Source organism: Aristolochia californica, unplaced genomic scaffold (assembly GCF_029961685.1).
Source record: "Aristolochia californica isolate CCGP_79_NKW_82.1479 unplaced genomic scaffold, dmAriCali1.0.hap1 SCAF_13, whole genome shotgun sequence".
Classification (NCBI taxonomy): Eukaryota; Viridiplantae; Streptophyta; class Magnoliopsida; order Piperales; family Aristolochiaceae; genus Aristolochia; species Aristolochia californica.
The window spans coordinates 2452470-2466598 of record NW_027181804.1 but is presented as its reverse complement, the minus strand read 5'-3'; the positions used below and the strand labels follow the sequence as shown (position 1 = coordinate 2466598).

The 14129-nt window shown below is 36.9% G+C and overlaps 3 protein-coding genes across 4 annotated transcripts; 2 read left to right on the top strand and 1 right to left on the bottom strand.

Moving 5' to 3' along the window:
• The first annotated feature begins 61 nt into the window (after nt 1-61).
• LOC137948109 (UBP1-associated proteins 1C-like) lies at nt 62-3446 on the top strand. The gene is made up of 6 exons (XM_068794057.1): nt 62-299; nt 682-756; nt 1024-1154; nt 1444-1897; nt 2618-2731; nt 2816-3446. The coding sequence occupies exons 1-6, from the start codon at nt 213-215 to the stop codon at nt 2873-2875; spliced, it is 921 nt and encodes a 306-aa protein (XP_068650158.1). The 5' UTR covers nt 62-212; the 3' UTR covers nt 2876-3446.
• A 33-nt stretch (nt 3447-3479) lies between these two features.
• Nucleotides 3480-8606, bottom strand: LOC137948110 (large ribosomal subunit protein eL20z-like). Of its 2 annotated transcripts, none has more exons than XM_068794058.1 (5): nt 8327-8606; nt 6425-6498; nt 5475-5598; nt 5269-5386; nt 3480-3899 (listed from the first exon to the last, which is right to left on the bottom strand). In XM_068794058.1, the coding sequence occupies exons 2-5, from the start codon at nt 6432-6434 to the stop codon at nt 3846-3848; spliced, it is 306 nt and encodes a 101-aa protein (XP_068650159.1). In that variant the 5' UTR covers nt 6435-6498; nt 8327-8606; the 3' UTR covers nt 3480-3845. The 2 variants fall into 2 exon arrangements, with proteins under 2 accessions (XP_068650159.1, XP_068650160.1); XM_068794059.1 differs by lacking the exon at nt 8327-8606 and adding an exon at nt 7937-8102.
• A 1726-nt stretch (nt 8607-10332) lies between these two features.
• LOC137948889 (pre-mRNA cleavage factor Im 25 kDa subunit 1) lies at nt 10333-13841 on the top strand. Its single transcript, XM_068795091.1, has 7 exons — nt 10333-10710; nt 11034-11079; nt 12045-12138; nt 12701-12774; nt 12873-12959; nt 13031-13141; nt 13512-13841. Exons 1-7 carry the CDS (start codon nt 10550-10552, stop codon nt 13581-13583), a joined length of 645 nt encoding a protein of 214 aa, XP_068651192.1. The 5' UTR covers nt 10333-10549; the 3' UTR covers nt 13584-13841.
• Nucleotides 13842-14129: the final 288 nt, after the last annotated feature.

Sequence of the window (14129 nt, the reverse complement as noted above, 5' to 3'; positions counted from 1 at the left end):
GCGTCCGTGTTGGTTAAAAAGGTCACAATTTTATTCTAAACCCTGCGAGCGAAAAACCCTATTGAGATCTAGTAAACGCTTCGACCCCTTCGCTTTCGTTGGATTGAATTGAAGAAAACAAAGCTATCGTGATTCTCATTTTTCATACGCCTGGTGCTGCGTTGGTTTTTGGGCGTTGTGATTCCCCTTTATCTCAAAAGAGGGAGCCAAAGATGGTCTGGTTTCAGTGCGAGGACTGCGGTGAGAATTTGAAGAAGCCTAAGCTGCCAAATCACTTCAGAAGTTGCTCGGCGACAAAGGTGCTTTTCACAGCCCAAACGTTAATAGAAAACCTGCTCTTTAGCCTCCCCACTTCCTGGTTATCTGATGCTTTTCGAAATCTGTGATATTTGCTTTCTCTTATAACTTCGTATTAGCCGGATTAGCTTGCCCGTGGTTTCTTCGATACTTACATTATTGTTGGTTTTATCTGTCTCCTGTTATCTCATTGTCTGAACCTGTGAAATGTCGGGAGCTAGTTTATGCTGCTACAATCTTTTCTTGTCATTGATGACCTTTGAATTGCATTGGAAGTAGCCAGCAAGTGTATGTATGACGTCACGGAACATCGCTCCTACGGTTCTCTTTGATCCTGGTAGGTTTAGAGGTATTTTTCTAATGTTTTCTTTCCTGTTAATGCAGCTATCATGCATTGACTGTGGGGAAATTTTCACTCAGCAAAGCGTCCAAAGTCACACTCAATGCATGACTGAAGCGGTTCGTTGTTCTCAACTGAATAGAATTCCTCCACAATCATTCGGTTTCTCTTTCTACTATTTTTCTCTATATGCATTTTGAGACTTTCCCCACGAAACTGGATGCTTTCATCATCGTCTCCAGCCAATTTTTGACTCTGCTGTAGTCAAATGCATGAATTATGAATAACTTTTCCTTAATTGGATACTGTTAAGAACTATTAGATATAGTCTTGTTCTACTATTTACCAAATGCATAGACAAGTTTGTGATTATATTTCCTTTTCAGGAAAAGTATGGCCCAAAAGGTCAAGCGAAGGCTTCAAATGGTACACCAGCAAAACCCAAAAGTGAAAACAAGCAAAATTTTGATGTTGATATAAATGTTGGGCTATCTTCCCGCCCCCCTTGGATTTGTAGGTAGGTTTGAAGTTGGCAGCTTTTTTTTTTTCTTTTGGCCTATTATCCTTGTTGATCTATCCATGATTGAATGAATCGTATACTGGAATTTAGGTGCTCAAACGGGCGCTAAAAATGTCATTGTATACTTTTTTGTTTTTTTGGTGTGTGTGTGTTGGGGGGCGGGGGGTAAGTCCTATAAATGGCTTGACTTCTTAGTATAAAATGTAGTGAACTGACAGATGTTTACACATTTCTTGGTGTTTGTTGCTAATTTTCTTAGTTTTTGATTGCTTTTTTAATTACTCAGCCTTTGTAATACGACTACCACAAGTAAACAGACATTGCTGCTCCATGCTGAAGGCAAGAAACATAGAGCAAAGGCCCGAGTTTTCCATAAGGCTAATAAAGAGTCAGTTAATGAGGCAGAAGAATCTATACAAAAGGAAACTGCTTCTGTTCTTGGCAGTCAAAATGGCGAAATAAGGAAAGATGATGACGTGGAGAAGGTGGATGAACCTAATGGAGTCTTTCAGCAAAAAGAAACTATTATATCTAGCTCGGAAGTGGAGAAAGAAATTCAGTCAAAGCAAAAAAGAAAACTAAATGCATCAGAGCGTGAGGGCAATGGTGAGGTCATTCGAGCAGAAAAAGGGTCTGAGGGTTCACAGAAGAAGCAGAAATCTACGGATACACCTGCTGTTGATGGTCAAACAAAGAAGAAAATCAAGTGGAAGAAGCTTATTTCTTCAATTTTAAAATCTGTGAGTACCATATCACAAAAGATTAAACTTTATTCTGTTGCTGCTGCTGCATTTTTCAAGAAGAAAATTTGTCACATCGAAAACTTCAAGTTACTATTGGTCAAAAGCCAGTGCGTGCCATTTCAATAATTCATTATACCATTCTCTTGTTTCAGATTATATAGAAAAACCTCTAAGATTATCAAATCTTGCTTCTAATGGGAAAGTCTAAAAGATTTGCTTATAACTATTAACAGTATTCTAACATTCATCAAAATGATCAAGTGTGAACAAAATTAGCATTACCATTTCAAGAACGATAATCCAACAAACTGCATAACAGCACATAATCCGATCTCTAGTTTACTGCAAAGTGCACCATGCCAGCTTAGGTCAATACTCTTTTTGACAAAGCACTAAGGTTTTACTGGAACACTTGGGTATATATGGGCATATGACCATATGGATTACTCAAGTTATCACAAGTACGATTAAGATTGACAGGGATACGTAGTTGCTACTCGAGAACAAAGTTCTTGGCAACAGGATGATTCGGGTCTAGGATATGATTCACCTTACCATCAACCGGCAAAGTTGTTCTATGCAACATAGTAAAAGGTCCCCAGTTAGTTGGTCAGAGTGCTTACACATGTTCTTGTATAACACCATGATTGGCCTTTTTTTTTATGAAATCCATTATTGGCCTTGATTAATGCTTATTTTGTCATTCCATGCATGCAGGATCCAGAGAATGCTCTGAAGGTAAAAAAGCTTCAGAAGCTTGTCCAGAAATCTTTACAGGAGTCAGGGGTGACCCATGATGAGGGTGAAGTTTCGGACACTCTGATGCACAAGGTAAGTAGAATGTACAAAGACAAACTTATATCTTTCTTTGAAGCAGAAAAGCCTTGTTCATATTTCACTTTTTTTATGGTGCAGATAGAATCAAGCTCTCGATTTATTCTTGATAAGAAGCTTGTTCGCTTAGCATCTTCATAAGAATCCTGGTATCCTAAGCCATCTAATTTTCGAAACTGGCCGTCACTGTTAGTGGTCTATCACTGTTCCTCATTTCATCCTTTGGAACTGGATATTCCACTTCAGGAGCCCACGCTTCTGTCATAGACAAGTTGAACAACAATGATTCTCCTCGAGGTTTCCTTTTGGGGGGATAAGAAAAGCTTGGTGGGAGTAACTGCTGCTCATATGATCCCATTTCTTCCGTTCTTGACAAGGATATTCGACATGTCTGATAATATTAAGCACTTATTTAAGAAATATATGAGCCAAACCTACACCGCTTCTTGGCTATTCAGCACATAATGAGGCATGCATTGGTGGCAGGCATTGCAATTTTTTATTTTTTTTATTGATTGACTGTATTTTACTTTTTTATTTGAAAGCTAAGGATTTGTTTGGAACCCATGGAAAAGAGGAAAAAAAAAAAAAAAAGCTAAGGGTATGTCATTTTCTTCCAAGGGTATGTCACTGTATAATGATAGTTGCTGAAGAACTCAATCCCTAACCCAGACGACTTTTGGGAAGCCAGTGAAGTCGATTAATCCTATAAAAATGCCTCCCGTTTCAATGTTTGACGATTGAATGGAATAAAATTTGCAGAAAAATATATTTTCAAACAATGCCCAATGCTGGGCACAACACATCAAGCCTACTCACTCACTTGCAAGGAAGCAGTTCAAAAAACCATATTTACATATGACAAAAGGAAATCAGCTTGTAAAGTTCCTTGATAATGTTCAATATTTGGAGCTCTGGGCCACTTCCGCATGCCCACAATGAGATCAGTGATCTGTCGCATTAAACAAAGTCTCTGCACAAAATACATATTAACTGCTCTTGTTCTTCAATTTTTGGTATTTTGTACATAAGAAGAAGACCTGTGCCTGTTGAGTTCTTTCTCCAGAAGCTTAATAGTGTACAAGATTTACAGCCCGCCTCCACCAATGATTCAGAATACAATTGCAGCAACTGTTATCAACACCACCACTGAGCATATCAAGGCCTGCAAAACATCCTTCTCTTAGCAAGAGATATGAGAAACTACACGGGAAATCCGGTTTGATTAGCTTTGAATTGCCAACAACAAAAAATGTAGCAGATTCCTTGTCCCACAGGATCTGAAAGCATTGCATTTTCTCACCCCTTATGTTAGTATTTTTACAGTTGTTGATTAGTGTTTAAGATAAACAGCAAATAATGAACCAAAAGTAGCACAACTCTCTGGAGGACTTTCTTTCTTCTTCTTCTTTTCTGGGTATTTTGGACAGTATTTACCTGTTTCATTTTTATTTGTTAATTCAGAGGGCTAGTCTTGACAGTAGAAGAACGCTAACAATTTTAAGATCATATCAACTAGAACTGAAAATGCAATCACCTTTTTTTTTTTAAATGAAATGCAATCACATTAAAACCATGAAATGTACTAGTAATGCTCTGAAAGCAGAGTTAAATTTCTTATTCGTGTCATTGAGTTCAGAAGAGCTAAAAATGGTTCTCAATGTCAGAAGAATCTTTGAGCAATATTATAAGATCAAGGCTTTGCATCAATTAGTGATCTTTTGATGGAAGGACATACATTGCAAAGAAAAGAAAAGCAAAAATATTCCACATTGACCGGGAATCCATAATCTTAAAATGAAGAAAGAGAGAGAGAGAGAGATTCTGTCTGCCACCAGTCCATTAGAATATAAAGTATTTGACCATTTGAATGAAGTGCTTTTAGAATTTCACTATATTATTTGCTGACCTATAGTCCATTATAATTCCTAGAATCACTACATGGAGCATTGCTCTGATTAATATCACATTAGCTAGTTTTTTCACACCTTTATTTCCTAATTTACTATGATTTGTACACATTTTTGTGATTTTATCAATTCCTTTGATTGTTTTCTTCTGAATTATGGTGTGAGTTTATAGTTCCACCAATTTCATGCATCAAGAAGTACCTTTTAGTTAGAAACTAGAAATCACATGACATATAACATCCAAAGAGAGGAGAACCTGTGAGACTGACATCATAGAAGCAGATGAACTGCAACCTCTCAGCAACGAGTTCAGTCCATTGGGTGAGGAACCCTAATAATTCTAAATAATGAGAACTGAAATTAATTTCTGTTGGACTGTTAGGGTGATATTTGGTCGTGACAGAACAGCATATTCCAACCAAACAAAAAAGTCACTGCTTCCTCATTTTAGGGGTTAGGATATGATAAAAAAAAGTTGATGTGAAGCAAAGAATATGACATCCATTATTTTTGTTTCTATTCAGCTGACAGATAACTAACAGCAATAGACCCAGTCATCCTTGCTTTTCATCTTTAGTGTGCTATAGAGATGTATGAAGGTGCAACAGATAAGATAGTACTCACAGCAATTGCACATGCAGCAAGGCCTGCTCTTTCTCTTGGATCCTTGCGGTAGTAGTTTCCAAAGTAGAGAATTGTAGCATAGTACCACATCAATGGGAAGGCAAATCCTAAAAGAAACCTGTACAGGTATGGTGCAGCATATCAGAGGCTCAAATGCAGCTACAGGGATGAGAGAGAGAGAGAAAGAAAGAGAGAGAGAGACTCACGAGAACCATCCTAGTCCACAGCCAAAGCATGGGAGGGGCTTGTCATATATTCCTCCTTGAAACTCTTCTGGATCTCTTATGAGGGGGTATGTTATATCAGTGTCCTTGCTCCCCAAGGCTTGTTCTATATCAACAAACAAGAACAAAGAATTGAATGTACTTGTAAATGGAAACCAGAAACCAGAATTTGACATTCAATTTTATGACAATATAAATTATGAACAACAATAAAAAAAAAAAATTATGAACTAAATGAAAATACTTTGCTTCCCATTTCTTTACTTCTTAATCATAATAGCATTTTCTGCTACTGAACATGAAATGTAGCATGCTCTTCTGTTTCTACCAAAAACCTAATCAGAAAATTAGATCTCACCACTCAAAGATATTATTACTACATTGACAAAAGTAGGCTGAATAATATGATGGAAATGCTGAACCATTATTCGTGAATGGAAGTTCTATAATCCAGGATCAGTGACAGTTAAGAAGTAGAGGGCATAGAAAACAGAAACATTATGAATGGAAATATTAGATGCCAGTGAATAAGCTTTACTCAGGTGGCAAGGAATGGAAATATCTTCTGCACAACCTGGTCACTGAAAAATGATGTCAGGCAAATTCATGTGAAAAGCCATATTGAGCAGCATAATATAGCAATAGTATCAGGAAATAGCTTCTGGGTTTATAATAAGGCTGTCTTAATATATCCTTTGAAAAATACCAGTTTGCAATACAGTAGATGTGTTGGAAAACATCTTGGAACATAATTTTATTGCACAAATAAGCCATGATGGAATTTTATGGGGTTTGCAGTACAGTAGATGTGTTGTATTTTTTCATCCTTAGAGCAAAACTAACAAATAATCCACAAGGAATAAGATGGTTTTCCCAAATTAAAGAACCATAAAAATAAAGAAGAACATCATGGGCAAAAGAAGATTGCGCACCCTGTTCCATTTCAGGCAATGCTGCAGTATTGATTTTTGAAGGTCCTGCAGCTCTTCCACAGCCCTCCTAGACCCTGGTTAAATTAATTGCAAATATAACTTGATACATATCATATAAAACTCAAAAAAATAAAAAATGCATAAAATTGAATTGAATTTCACTCTTAAAATTATGACTAAAGAGTGAAATACAAGAAATTCATGAAATGATGAATGGATCCAAATGTTATTTAAGGTCACTTGAACAGGGGAAAGATAAAACTGCCAACTTTTTGCTAAAGCAAAATGAATGTCTCCCCTTGTGGCTCATTGTGTGAATTAGGAACAAGATGAGCATATTGGTCATATTTAACTATGGAAATATTATCTTCTCATATGCATTAGAAGATTTGAAACCTCAAAAATTTCTTACAATTTTGTTTCATAGTAGAAATGGGACATTTTTTTTTCTTTCACATGTGCAATAATTTGAGGGCCAGCAAGGATCAACACACATCCCATTGTGGCAAGGTGCACATCTATGACCCATATGGGCCAGCTTGAGGCGATGTTGAAGTTATTAAAAATCTAAAATTGGATGGAGTATTAGAACTCAATTAAATGTTTGCCTGTATATACAGAAGGTTGTGTCATATTAAAATTTAATTATCTTTGGGAGTCCTAACTAGTTTCCTAGTGCAAACTGTATTTTTGTAATCAAACTCTATCAATAAAATGGCCATAAAGGGACTTAGACAGGTGGCAGAAAGAATCAGCTCAGCCTTTTCTCTCTCACATTCCCATTTTTTATTTTGCTATCATGTCTAACAACATTTGAATAAGAAAATACTACATGTATGCTCTTCGGTAGTAAAAATCAAAATCTATTATTCAATTTTATATTTTCATCTTAAAAATGAGATAATCACATTTTTTTCTCCACGCTTTGCAATAACTTGAGGCTCAGAAAGGATTAATATACATCTCAAAATGCAAAACGGTTCCCCATAACTAATACTACTCCCATAATAACCAAAATCAGGAAGAGAGCCCCTTTATAAAGAGAGATCAGTTGCTGAGTATCAAACTATCACATTCACTATCTACAACTTTTATTAGAGACAATGAAATCTTCCAAGCTGTTTCATAAACATAGATGAAATCTATGACATCATAAAGAATCCATGATCATGTTTCTAGTATAAAGATATTCCTCCTCGATCATCATCTCTCCAGGATGCACCGGTGAGTATCAAGGCCACAGTTTGAATAATGACAACCGAGAGGTAATATTTTCCGTGATATTTTTCAAAATATTAACTGTCAGCCTTTGCTTAAATTTTGACATTGCATCAGAGATCGTATTAGCCAGTTCAAACACAAACATACAGAGAATTCATTCATAAGCCCGAACCGTGACAGCAACCATAAAAGATCCACCTTTGGGAAAAGGAATTGTAAAACAGAACCTCAAACTAATGAGACACCAAAAACTTGAATCATGAAGCCACAAAATTTAGACTTTATACATACCACTTACAAAGAAACGCAGACACCAAAAAAATCCACCACAACCAACGCAACCCAAACACGCACAACTATCCAAATTCAGAAACGGTGACCCGATCCAACGCTGAATTCCGATCACCGCTTCCTCTCACAAACAAAATTCATTCATGGGTCCTCGCAAAATCCCACAAAAAACGCACCCCAAGCACGAAAACTCACAAGCAGCTCCACCGCTTTATTTATTTATTGACGTCTCCCAGCAACCGACCCATGCTTAACTCTTCCCGAAAAGGAAGCAATGAATACAAGAATAAAAATACAAACTGATGAAATGACCAGTCACAATAACAAGGAGTCGACGCAACGGAACGTAAAAGACAACTGAAAGAGAGAGAGGGAGAAGGAGAGACTTGCCTTGGGGGAGAGGGGAGGAAGCCGTAGCCAAAGGACAAAAAAAACGCTCGTTGTCTCGATAGAGCCTTCTTAAATTATATTTGCGTAATCACTTCCAGTGAAATAATGATATGAATTTTGATGCAATTTTCAATTCGTGAAGGCAGCGTCGAGGTAGGCAAGCAGCGGGCCACCCGGTTGTTGCTTTCTGAATTCTCACGGCTCATCCCCTCCGCTTTCTCCTCCGTCTTCCCAGTTGATTTTCCATTTGTGCCGACTCGTGCCGGCGCCGCTCTCTGGAGATTACCAAATTGACATCCGTACAGACATGAGTTGGTGATGTTGCTCGCGCCACGCTATAGCGGCTTCTTGTCCCGGGTTTGGGTTGGCTCCCACCCGTGAGGGAGCCTGGACTCTTCCTGACCCGGTTCGATTCATGTTGGACTGATAAGAGAGTACGGACCAGTACCCGTTGTTTAGGATCCTTTCTAATCCCTTACGAAAACAAAAATAACTTAAATTATTTTTTAATTATATAATAAAATATTTTATATGGACAATTTTTTATTTTAAAATTATAAAAAATATATTAAATAAATTAACAAATAACTAATTTCCTTATATTTAGTAGAGACCGGACCCGGTTATGCTATAATTCCCAGTGAGTTCGTGGCACGCCGGTTGGCTCGGTTCATATAATAAAAGGATTCCTGGACCCAAAGGAATCTAGAATCTGACGGGTCCCGCAAGCATGAGTGAATCCTAACCGTATATAGAAAATCATTTCAATTGGCTTTCCAGGGAGTGAGACGTGACCGTGCCGTTTACGTAAAACCGGGCCCGCGTATAAAAGAGAAGTGGAATCGACGAAGCGATTTAGCGTGAGCCTTGGCTTTGGCTTGACGCACGAGTTAGGAGCCGTGCTTGGGGGAAAGAAAAAAGTTGGCGTAAGGGGACATGTAGTTGTCAATTGCATAATTAATTAATTAAATTAAATTAATATTTCAACGGATTTTGAAAATCTGTCACCAACTTTATTTTAAGGCATTAAAAATGGGTAGAGAAAGGTGGTGACAATTGATTAAGATTTTTTTATTTTTTATTTTAATTTTATATATTTTTTGTCAGATCTACGAGTATATAATCAAGCTTACGTAAATGATCGATCTTGTAGTAGAAAACTAATTTATACTTAATTTCATTTACAACCCTGAACGATCTCGATATTTTAATTTAAGGACCATTATAAGCACTTTATGAAATATTTAATTTTTTTTTTCTTAACATGAACATAATATGAGCAAACATATTTTTATAGAGGGTATAGAGCCAATAAGATAGAGGAAGGAAACTAAGAGCCAAAATGTCAATAATTGTATGAATAATTGGGTTGGAGTGGGTGAAATTATTAGATTATTTGTCATATTGTCCAATCTTGAATCAAATTATTCCTTTAGGATCAAAATGAACATGTCAATGTGTCGAGTTTGAGTATGTCGATATAATACAATATATACCTCATTATATTTGATTTTTTTAGGGCAAATCGATCGGTGTTACACGTAAAGCTTCTAATAATCTCATTTAGTGATTTAGAGGCGGTAATATTTATTGTTTGAGTAAATCTAAATCTTTATCCCCTTGTATGATTTCATAAAAAATCGTGAATCGATTCATTTTTTATGATTTTTTTTACGTGAAAGAGTCTTACTCATCGAGGGATTAATCTCGTTTATAAAATCATCGTTTATTTTTTATTTTTTCTTTTTTATTTTTATTTTTTAATGTTATTATGGGATATTTATTTTTTATCATTAAAAATAATGAAAATAATTTTATATTTAGTTTAAAAAATAATTTTAAAATTAGCAAAACTTTAGTAAGATTAAGCTCCTTTAACCCGATGGCTGAAGATCTTTGGGTTTCGGAGCCTGCGTGGCTATGGCGTAGAGGCCCGTGTGGCAGACAGCATGGATAGCGCCAACGACTCCCATCTGAATTCTTAAAAGCCGACAACCACCGACATTCGGACCGAAACGATCCAACTCGCTGACACGTTCTCATTTTCCTGCTCTACTTTTCAACCTTCGAATCCACGTCCAACGAGAGAACCTGTCCTCCAAAAAAGGATATCGATCTATCAGATCAATTGCCCCGTAAAATAAACAGAACGGAAAAGGATCGGCACTTGGATTCTTTCTTCCGGAGAAGGTGAACAAGAAGAAGAAGAAGTGCTAGGGAAATATGGAGAACGAGAACGGGAACGGGAACGATTCTTACGAGGCTGACATGGTTAGGGACGTTGTGGATATCTACCCTTTGAATCAATACTACTTTGGCGCGAAAGATGCGGCCCCTGGTAGAGAGGAGAACTTATCTGAAAGGGTTCAGAGAATGAAAGCTAAGTAAGTGTTGGGATATTGACAGCTTTTTGTTGCTGTTATTGTTTGTAGTTGTACTGCAGCATTTATTCAAATAGCTGGTGTGCAGTTTTCAGTTGTAGACCTTTTTTTTAGGGCGGGGGAGGGGGGACCAGTTTACCTTGCGGGACGACGAAGAATGGTTTTGGGTTGTTATTAAGGGGACACTAGGTGATTGGATTGCTGAGATGGTCTGTCTTGGGACCCACGTGGGATTATGGGAAGTTAGAGTATGGTTCATTTCTGTTTTACTGTCTTGAACTCTTTTTTTTATGATTAAAGTCGTATTTTTTGTTTCTGTGCATCAGCTATGCGGCGCATGGGATGAGGACTTGCGTGGAAGGAGTTCTTCTGGTCAGAATCAGTCTCTTATTCTACTTCCTCGTTGTAATTATGACTATGGCATTTACTAAATTTATAAAAATTATTTTCATATTAATCTTTTGTTATTGAGAGGGATTAAAAATGATAAAGTCGTTCAGATTTAAAGTCGAGAATTGTCTTTTTTATGTTGGTTTTCCATGATTTTGTCATGATTCGATTTTTATCTTCTTGGGTATTGTGGATAAAGATAGCTCAACTTGGATTACCTTCTCCGATCTGTAGTCTATCTCAGACCATTGTTTGCTAATGTTTCAGTATAATAATGTAGAAAGTCTATATGGGGAATGGTTGTGTCCATAGATGTTTTATGGAGCTAAAAAAATTACAAAGTACCATTACAGTGAACTGATAGATAGCATTTTTAACTCCTGATGTTTCTAAAGTTTCTTTCTGACGTTGGGGCGAGGATGTTTTTGATGATGAACTAGCTCAATCTTCATGTGAATCTGTCTTGCTTATCGAAGATAGAGTAGTAGTGTTTCCATCTAACCATTAGAGTTACCTTAATGCAGTTTGAAGTAACTTAGCTACATGGTAGAAGAGGTGTGCTTTCATGCCTAATAAAAAATATTCTTGGACCTGAGCTATTGCTTTTAGTGTTTTAGTTATTGCCCAGCTAATTTACATGTTCATGGTTCATCATTAAGTTGTTATACTGACTGATGGAAAGACGAGAAGAAGTCTTTATTGCTATCAGCAGCTTGAGCGAATCCTAAATAGTCCAGTGATAAGATTCATTACCAGAAACTCAACATAATATGGCTGGCAAAATGGTGGATACCATTTGAGTTATTTGTTTAAATTCCATATTGTCATTGATAGTTTTATCTCCGGACATATGTAATCGGCTTTGTGGCATCTATTTTATATTCTACTATTGTGCTAGCCATTTTATGCAGTTCCTTTAACAGATCCATTAGTTTGTGTTAAAATAGGTGGAATTGTTCCGGCACCCTCATGTCTTACTGCTCCAAGTACGGAACTCATTCTTTAAGCTTCCAGGTGGCCGCTTAAGACCCGGTGAATCAGGTATATTATAAATTTCCTCCATCTTCTGATTTTTTTTTTAATTTTTGAGTATTGATAAAAACTACCTTGAACATATGCTTGCATGGCCATTAGAAGAAGAGCTACCACAGGATAATTTAGTTACAAATAGAATTGGGTGACTATCGAACACACTATCAAGCTGTCATGTGCATGAACCAATAATCACCTCTTTAATTTATAGCGACAATTTATTTCAAGCGAGGTTTATGCTGCAGTTATCTAACTAATGCTCCAAGAATTGGATGTGTGGAAATTTCTGAAGTCTTAACAAGGAAAAAGGAGCAAGTTCGCATGCCACATTTTCGTTAGCCACACAACATTCTGTTATTTCTTATTTTAGTGGAAAGGACTTGTGTCTGTCGATCTTGTTTTGGTCCTTCCTCAGCTATATCACCTTCTTGATCATGAAATAGATGGAAGGCTGTGTGGGCAACAAAAGTGAGGCATGTAGTTGTTGTGATCTGATAAAAAAATTCAGCGTAAACTGAGATATAAATATCTTTGGTCACAGTTTAACAAACTGAATCAAACCTTCTTTTAGAGATCGATGGACTGAAACGCAAACTTACAAGCAAGCTCTCTGTTGATGATCAAACCAACGAGGTGGATTGGCAGGTTACAACTCCTATCATGCATGTAGTACAGCTTATTTCTTTTACTATTAAATATCGTATTATAGAAGAGAAGTAAATATTTTGCTTTTCAATGTGCAGATAGGAGAATGCCTTGGAATGTGGTGGCGTTCTGATTTTGAAACGCTGCAATATCCATATTTGCGCTCTAATACAGAAAGGCCTAAGGTAGTTGATCAGTACTGTTTTTCTTATGTGTCCTTGAAAAAATTACAGCATTTATGTGGTTTTTTTTATAGGAGTGCACAAAACTTTTCCTTGTTCGATTGCCTAGGAGCCAGCAATTTGTTGTTCCAAGAAATCTGAAATTGCTTGCAATTCCACTATGCCAGATTCATGGCAATCATAAGGTAAAAAATATTGCTAGCACTGTACTAGTTTGTTTTTTTCCCTGATTTATCGAGGGTCTCCTACATTGTAGAGACTGATGAAGTTCTCTTCGGTCTCTAATGCTGGATACACTTCATTGGACGCTTGGATCCACTTATTGATGGGTCTCCACATGGATAGGAGCTGAGTGTGAAATGTTGATTTCCTCTCTCAACTTCAATCTCTATACAGGAGAACCCACCAAATTGTGGAGTCTAGGTGTGAGCATTCCATATCACTTTGATATGCTACTCAATTACACTAAACAGTGGAAACAGATGAGACTACCAGATCAATTCCCTTGGTTAAGGTCCCCAAACTTAGCCTTCACAATGTTATCTGACTTTGCAGACATACGGTCCGATCATCGCGGGAATCCCTCAACTACTGTCCAAGTTCTCCTTCAACATGATAAGAGATTAAATTAGATCCTGCTTTCTCTGCTGGATCTTTGAGGTTTTGAAGGAGAAAAAGTAGAGCAGTCCCTTATACTAAGTGAGTGTAGATTGTACTTGAACAGGATCCATGTATATACCATGAGTGTTACTCCTTGTTTTTGTCTTGTATTACTGTATGAAATATATTATTACAAAATGTTATTGTGAAATCCACACAAGAGACAAAAACTAAAAACCATCTTGATTGTATAGCTTCCTTGAGAATAGAGGAAAATCAAGGTCATTGAGCCCCTTTTATATTTCTGATTATGTTGTTTCACTGGTTCATGCTTCCGGGGAAAGCAAGGGAGTTGTTCTGACAAATCATCACAATAGACATTGTAGTGAAAAATGATGAACTATGAACAGACATTGAAAGCTGTTTATTTAGCATTGATCCGTGTAGGAACAGGTCTAGGCCAAATTGGATGATTTGGTCGAGGAATTTATGTACAGCTGAATTAGAGGGATCAGGTCTAGTTAACATGTTTTTTAGTTTTGTTACTGCACTGAGAGCTAAAACAACTTTTAA

Bases quoted from the DNA above. Each gene is read 5' to 3' on its own strand.
- LOC137948889 (XM_068795091.1), top strand. From the start codon at position 10,550: ATGGAGAACGAGAACGGGAACGGGAACGATTCTTACGAGGCTGACATG. The intron at 11,080-12,044 runs GTCAGAATCAGT...GTGTTAAAATAG, and splicing joins GCGTGGAAGGAGTTCTTCTG to GTGGAATTGTTCCGGCACCC. The intron at 13,142-13,511 runs GTAAAAAATATT...CTGACTTTGCAG, and splicing joins AGATTCATGGCAATCATAAG to ACATACGGTCCGATCATCGC.
- LOC137948110 (XM_068794058.1), bottom strand. The intron at 5,387-5,474 runs GTGAGTCTCTCT...ATACCTGTACAG, and splicing joins TGTGGACTAGGATGGTTCTC to GTTTCTTTTAGGATTTGCCT. The intron at 3,900-5,268 runs GTGAGTACTATC...GATGTTTTGCAG, and splicing joins TTGCTGCATGTGCAATTGCT to GCCTTGATATGCTCAGTGGT.
- LOC137948109 (XM_068794057.1), top strand. From the start codon at position 213: ATGGTCTGGTTTCAGTGCGAGGACTGCGGTGAGAATTTGAAGAAGCCT. The intron at 1,155-1,443 runs GTAGGTTTGAAG...TTAATTACTCAG, and splicing joins CGCCCCCCTTGGATTTGTAG to CCTTTGTAATACGACTACCA. The intron at 2,732-2,815 runs GTAAGTAGAATG...TTTATGGTGCAG, and splicing joins CGGACACTCTGATGCACAAG to ATAGAATCAAGCTCTCGATT.